Consider the following 6663-nt stretch of genomic DNA (forward strand, 5'->3'; position numbering starts at 1 on the left):
GGTCTTGTACATCGACAAGCAGATGGAGACGGCGGAGATCAGGAAGATGCACACGGCATACCAGTAGTAGTGGTCGGCCAGCCACAGCCCGATGCTGAAGGCCTGGAACCCATAGTACGGGTTCAGTGCCTGCGGGGGCAGGAGGCAGCATGAGGACCCACATCCCTGCGCGGCCTCACCATGGGCCACCAGAGCGGAGGGCACAGGGGCTGTCGGAGGATGGCGGCCAGCTCTCTCCTGCTCTGGCCCACCGGCACCCAGGCAGATGCCCAAGGAGTCTGCTTCTCTGAGCTCAGGAGGAAATGGGCATTTGCTGCCCAGCCCACGCTCAGTACTTTACCTAGGTGTCATCCAACACCGGTGTCGGTTCCACCAGCTGGGCGCCACCTCAGCTCCACTTTACAGACGAGCAAACTGAGGTGCAGGCCTAAAATCACCCAGCTCCCGAGGCAGCCTGACTCACAAGCGTCTGCCTTTCAGCGTCTGCTGCGACATTAATGTTTTACTCTAGATGTGTCCAGGTCACTGGCCTCCCTCTGTCCCTGTGACCTTGCCTCTGTCCTGTCCCTGCCCAGAAGCTTGGCTTCCTCCTCATGTGTGAAGAGCAGGGGCCTGGTCCCTACTCCCAGGGCTACTGGAGAAGGGGAGGGGGCAATGCCTGGGAAGGACCCAGGCCCTAGCACGTCACCTTGCTGCGTGTTTTGCCTCCTCCTAGGCCGTGCCGGCCGCTGGCCCAAGGCTTCTGTGGACCCTCCACCTCCCTGCCCTGGTCCCTCACCGGCCAACCTCCCTGGGCTGAGTGTGAGGCAACTTTCCACTACTCACTAGCAAGGACGAGCAAGAGGCGGGAGCAGTCCTACCTCGTCCACCAGGAGCTGTGGGTAGGACTTGACCGGAATGCTGATCACGTTGGGGCCGAAAATCGTCCTCCTGTAAGGGAGTTGGCGGCCGAGCCGTCAGATGGAGGGGAGCAGTGACAGCTGCACCCTTCCAGGGCTGCAGAGCTGAGGAAACGGAGGCCTAGGGCCGTGCTCACCTCACAGTTTGGTCCGGGAGGCTGAGGCCGGACTGGGAGCGGTGGATGTCGTCACGGGTGTGGCCGTGGCCCAGCAGGCTGGTAAGGGGGAGGCGGGGACACTCGTGCAGTGGGTCTGAGTTCTGCCCCAGGCTCCAGAGCCCCCAGCCCCTGCTGCCACGCTACACACCCCGGAAAAGCCCCGCCTATCAGGAACTCGGGGCTCAGCTTCCTCCTGCCTCTCTCCAGCCATGTCACCAAGGAAGGGGAGCAATGGGATGACAGTAATGTTACGGGCGACACGGCAGCTCTGAGCGGCAGGAGTATCACTGACACTAGGCAAGTCACTTAACCTCTCCGGGCCAAACAAAGGGACAGTGCCACTACGAGGGGCGGGACCAAGGGTGAGCAGAGCTGGGACGAGGGCCCTGCTGTTACCCGTACTGGGCAGCAGAAGGCGGTGGTGCCCTCCCCACCCAAGACACTTGCCCTGTGGGGCACAGTGAGCACACCCTGCCTGCAGGCCCCCAGGGCAGTCTAGAGCTGATGGGTAAGTGTCCCGGCCTCGTCCTCCCAGGGGCCGTCACCCCGTGCGGGCCTGAAGAGACCCCCTCGGGGACTGCATTCCGGGGGCTCACATGGCGCTTGGCCTGAAGATGCCCTCCCTGCCACACTCCGCAGTGCTGTCCTGGGCCACCTTCCAGACGGACTCTGCTGGCACAGCAAGAGCTGACAGCGGCCAGAGTCATGTGTGCTGGTCAGTGTGGCCACCTCGGGTCAGCTACTCTGTCCAGGTCCCATGTTTCACCCGGGGACTGTCCTCATCCTAGATCTCCAGCCCAAGGCCCCGGCCTGGAGAGGCTCCATGAGCTGCCTGAAGTTTTGGCCGGGCCGTTTGTGTGCCCTCTGCCCAAGCCACTCCCTCTGGAAGGTGGTATGTGTGGCCTCGGCCCTAGCCCCTACCTGACTTGAAGGAAGGCTTGCTGGGTCTCCATCCAGACGTAGCGCCTGCCCTGGAAGACGTAATACCGTGCTACCCGCTTCTGGGGGGACAGGGAGGTCAGTGGGAGGTGTCTCTAGACCATGGGAACCGACCCTCCTGCGGCGCCCAGGGAGGGGTAAGGACTTGTTTAGAACCCCGCGTCCACTCACTGCCTCCTCCCTGTGGAGCGGGGCTGTGTCATTCCACGGAGCTTCAGGCACGGCCCCCACAGCCAGCTCTCCGTGCCCATCCTCTGTCTGCAGGGGCAGCTCCAGGCTGGGGAGAGAGCCGGGTGTTACCCGCAGCGCGTGGAGCTGCCCCAACTCTCCCGTCCCCACAGGAAGGGGCACCCGGTCAGAATCCTAGATGGCCACGAGCTGCCTCACCTGCCCTCGCCGACGGCCTCAGTCTGCACCTGGACAGTGAAGAGCTGCCACGGGCTACCCTGGAACACGCAAGCCTGACCTCAGCCCCTCCCTCGGCCAGGCGGCCCCACTGAGAGGCAGGGTGAGCCCCATAAAGCCACCCGCCAGCCACTTCCGCCCAGCACTGGGACGGGAGCTCTGAGGCCCACACGACAAGGAGAACCGGGCGGCCCACGCCCCAGCCGCTGCGGCTGCCTCTCACCTCTTGGTCTCTTGTTTCGATGACGAGTGTTTCGGCGTGGGCCAGGCTGCAGGGCCTCGATCGCAGCCGCACCCCCCACAAGGGCTTCCAGCGGAAGAGCAGCAAGGGGATCCCAGCCAGCACCCAGACCACGGCGTGATAGCCGATGGCCCTCCAGGGACTGCCACAGTAGCCGCTGAGCCTCTGCAGACACAGGCGAGGCCGGTGGGCTGGAGTCGGGCTGGGCCCTGGGTGCCTGGGCCTCACACCCGCCCTGCCCGCGCTGTCACATACCACGGATGAAGCTGAGGAGCTGAGGGGACCGACTGATGTCCCTATCGTCAGGGTCCCATAGCTGACGGGCGGGCTGCCCGCGAGAGGGCTGCTGTCTGTGGACAGAAAGAATCAACGGTGTTTGGGGGACCTTCCTTTCTTCCCTTCCCGCCCCCCATATCAGAGACTGAACCCAGTAACTTCGCGCTGAGCTATATCCACAGCCCTTTTCATTTTTTATTTTGAGACAAGGTCTTGCCAAGTCACCCAGACTGAGCTTGAATTTGCAATCCTCCTGCCTCAGCCTCCCGGAGTGCTGGGATTACAGGTGTGAGCCAGCATGTGAAGCTGGTTGTCTTCTTTCTCTAAGTGGTTTGCGATCGGGGCTGACGAGCATAGCAGCTCTGGCCTTCCCGGGCCTGCTGACTGGTCACTCTGTTGGTCCTTACTCATGCACGGCACTTCCTCACTCACGGGTGGGCATCTGAGTTCCCACAGTTCCATTCCACCTCCACCGCGCTGTGCACCCATGGCAGAGAGCGCGGCTGCTCATCCTCATTCCATCCTGGTGCTCGGCATAACCCCGGGGGCAAGGGGACGCTGGGGACACTCCAGACTGATGACCACCAGGCCTGCAGGGCCATCTCTGCAGATGGTAAACTGAGGCTCAAAGAAGCGTGTCAGACGGCTGCCGAAGACAGGCTCCTCCTCCTGGCTCCCTCCCTGCTGGAGGGCAAAGGTCCCAGCAAGGAAGCCCCTGGGTGTTCTGAGCCCTGGAGAGGGTAGGGCTCCCTGCTCCTACCCTGGGGCGGCCCGCCCCACCTACAGGACCCTGGAGACACAGAGGTGCCCGGTGCCTCCTTCGGGCAGGCTGCTGATTTCCTGGGCTCCCCCTCAGCCTCCACCCTCTAACCTGAGCCCTTCTCATAGTTTTTAGCCAACGAGTCCAGAGAATCACAAGCGACTGACTGCCAGTCACGTGGGGACCCTTCAGTCACTCTGTCCCCAACAGGGGCTTCCTGTGCCCAACCAATAATCATACCAGAGACTGGTCATGTCACTCAGTGGAGCCCCCACACTGAACGCAAAAAAATCACAGGAATCAACATTCCTCAGGCCGGGGATTTAGCGCAGGTCCAGGGCTTTAGCTCAGTGGTTCCGCTGCCTGCCTCACAAGCTCAAGGACCCAAGTTCGATCCCCGGTACCATAAAAAAACCAAAAACCATAAAACAAAACCATTCCTCATCGCTGTGGGGCTCCGCTCCGACTCTTTTGTACATGGTTAACACAGTAACTGCCAGGTAACCATGATTACTGCCCCATTTACAGAAGATCGGAGGCTCAGAGAGGTCAAGTAACTTGCCCAAGTTCACACAGGAAGCATATAGTAGCTCCAGGATGCAAACCCAGGCAGGCTGACTCCAGGCTGAGTCTGTTATTGTTATTGTTTTGTGTTTGTCTCATGTGAAGAGAAGTCTGGTCCAACACTTGGTACAACAGCCCGTGTGCCAGCAGGGAGCCAGGCCCTCGACAGGGACTCCATTCATAGGTCCTGATTTCTGGGGCTCACTGGCCACGAAGCCACTGGACCAGGCGCCCATTCTCAGAGGAAGCCTGTGAGGGCAGGGCAGGTTCTGGGACAGCGTCTTCCACACCGCCACACACTTCCCACTTGTGCTGAGTCCCAGGGCCCTGACAAGCGTCCCACCCTTACCTGCTGCAGCACTGAGCCTACTGAGAAGCAGCAACAGGTGAGAGCAAGGGAGAGGAAAAGGCGTTTCCTGTCTCGCGTGTGAAGAGGACCCTGGGCTGTATCAGCTTGAAGGGACCTTGTCAAACTGAAGCTGAGACTTAAAGCCCAGCATGGGGCTGGGGCGGTAGCTCAGGGGTTCCAATACCTGCTTTGCAAACACAAGGTCCGAGTTCAATCCCCGGTACCAAAACGAAACGAAACAAAACAAAACCCCAGCACGGGCCAGACCTGGGCTCTCATCCCTGCCACACCACTTGGGCTGGGGACTACAAGTCCCCGCCAGGCTTCATCTGTCCTCTCCCATCCCAGCCCCAAATCTGCTCTCGGGAGGATGGAAACAATAACCTCTAGATCGATCGGACAGCAGGAGCCGCTGACTTCCATAAAACCTTCCCAGGGGTGAACCTGCTTGGTGCCTCAGGAATGAACTCAGGAACCCCCCGCCCTAGTAGCCCCCCCCATGAGTGCTGCAGCTGGGAGGTCGGAGCCCAGATGGAGCCCAGATTGGGGACTCACAGGGACTCTTGGAGAAGGGGCCATGCCTCGTGCCCACTGGGGCCTCTTTCAACTGATGACTCAGAAGCAAAGTGAACAGAGCCCCACCTGCGGCCAGTCCCCTCTCTGAGCCACCAGCTGACTCAGAAAACAAACGGCAGCCATCCCGGCTCCAGCAAGAGGCTGATCTCTGAGGACAGACGGACAGAGAGAGACACACACACATAGACACCGATGGCAGGGCTGGCCGGACAGAGCATCAGCTCCCTCGCGTCCTGACAGATGAGACACAGCTGAGTCCTCTACTTCCTGGTGCAGAGCCCGTGGTGGGAGCCTGGGTACGGGCATCCAGGACAATCCCCCGCCCCCTGGCAATGCCTGGCTCACGGCTCACGCCACCACCGAGCCACAGGCTTTCCTCGCTTTCCTTTGGTTTTGTCTTGTTCTTTTGAGACAAGGTCTCACCATGTGTCAGATGTAGCCCAGGCTGGCCTCAAACTCAAGGCTATATCCTCCTGCCTCAGCCTCCCAAGGGCTGGGATTACAGGAACACACTACCATGCCCAGCTCTTGCCTCTTTTGTGAAAGCTGACACAAAAGCCTCCATGAGATTTTTTTCCAGAGCCCTTCACTGTCTGAGACAGGTGCCCCAAGGAGAAGCAGGGTGGGGACTTCTTACCCTCCAGGGCTGTGCTTGGGACATTTCCACAAAGGACAGGGAAAGAGGTCCCCTGGGGCCTACAGAGAGGTGCATTCCAAGGGCTTCCCGTCCAATTCCTTGTGCTCCTCCCTACAATCCCATGAATCAGGGATGGCGCTCCTTCCTACTGTACAGCCTGGGAAACTGAGTCACAGAGAGGCGAGCTGCCCCACGGCCACACATCATTATCAGTGATCTCATCTCCGTCTTCCTGGCTCTCTTTCAAGCTGTGGCTGTAGGGCAGACACCTTCACCTCTAGGTGACCCGCTCCCACCCCAGGAAGCTGATCTGAGATCCTGCGTGCACATGAGCGGGGAGGGTGAGCAGTCACACCGGCTGGGTGTTTGAAGTCCCCGAGGCCCGGCCTGGACAGATGGGAGTGGGTGTGGCTCTCTGCCCAGGAGGCGTGGCTTCTGCTCAGACCCACTTTGGGTTCTCCTCTCCTTCCCTGCTCCGGGGAAGCCCACAGCTGAGCCCTTCCCCTGGCCCAGGCCAGGTTCATGGATGGGGGAGAAGCCAGCAACAAGCCGAGGGGGTGCAGCTGGGTTCCCTCAGTTTACCAACAGCACGGAGTCAAGAACTGGAAAAGGGCCCGCCTCCCTGGGTCCTCTCTGCCCACCCCAGGACATTCTGTCACCGCGGGCTGGCGCTTGCTCTCACTGGTCCTGCTCAGTGCTGGCTGTGTAACGGATGAGCAAATGAATGAATGCATTTCTTGCAGTGGAGCCAGAGTACCATGCACCACAGGTCCCTTCCCTGCCCCTGGATCGGTCCACTGTGAGCTGCACAGGTTCCAGCCTCTTCCTACAGGGACCTTGCCCCGGACCCCAGGATCTA

General features: G+C 60.6%; 1 protein-coding gene across 1 annotated transcript in view; it reads right to left on the reverse strand.

Annotated features, from left to right (window-relative positions):
* Atp13a2 (ATPase cation transporting 13A2) overlaps positions 1-3008 on the reverse strand; it is a gene marked incomplete at its 5' end in the record, with an annotated part of 11106 nt that extends 8098 nt beyond the window's left edge. Inside the window, 8 exons of the mRNA XM_010614271.2 lie at positions 1-129; positions 861-930; positions 1037-1114; positions 1979-2058; positions 2168-2273; positions 2384-2442; positions 2625-2807; positions 2898-3008. Coding sequence (XP_010612573.2) covers positions 1-129; positions 861-930; positions 1037-1114; positions 1979-2058; positions 2168-2273; positions 2384-2442; positions 2625-2807; positions 2898-3008 — 816 coding nt within the window. The remainder of the gene's footprint in view (positions 130-860; positions 931-1036; positions 1115-1978; positions 2059-2167; positions 2274-2383; positions 2443-2624; positions 2808-2897) is intronic.
* Between the last annotated feature and the right edge of the window lie 3655 nt (positions 3009-6663).

Source organism: Fukomys damarensis, unplaced genomic scaffold, assembly GCF_012274545.1.
Source record: "Fukomys damarensis isolate Sample0158 unplaced genomic scaffold, DMR_v1.0_HiC HiC_scaffold_23, whole genome shotgun sequence".
NCBI classification, from domain to species: domain Eukaryota; kingdom Metazoa; phylum Chordata; class Mammalia; order Rodentia; family Bathyergidae; genus Fukomys; species Fukomys damarensis.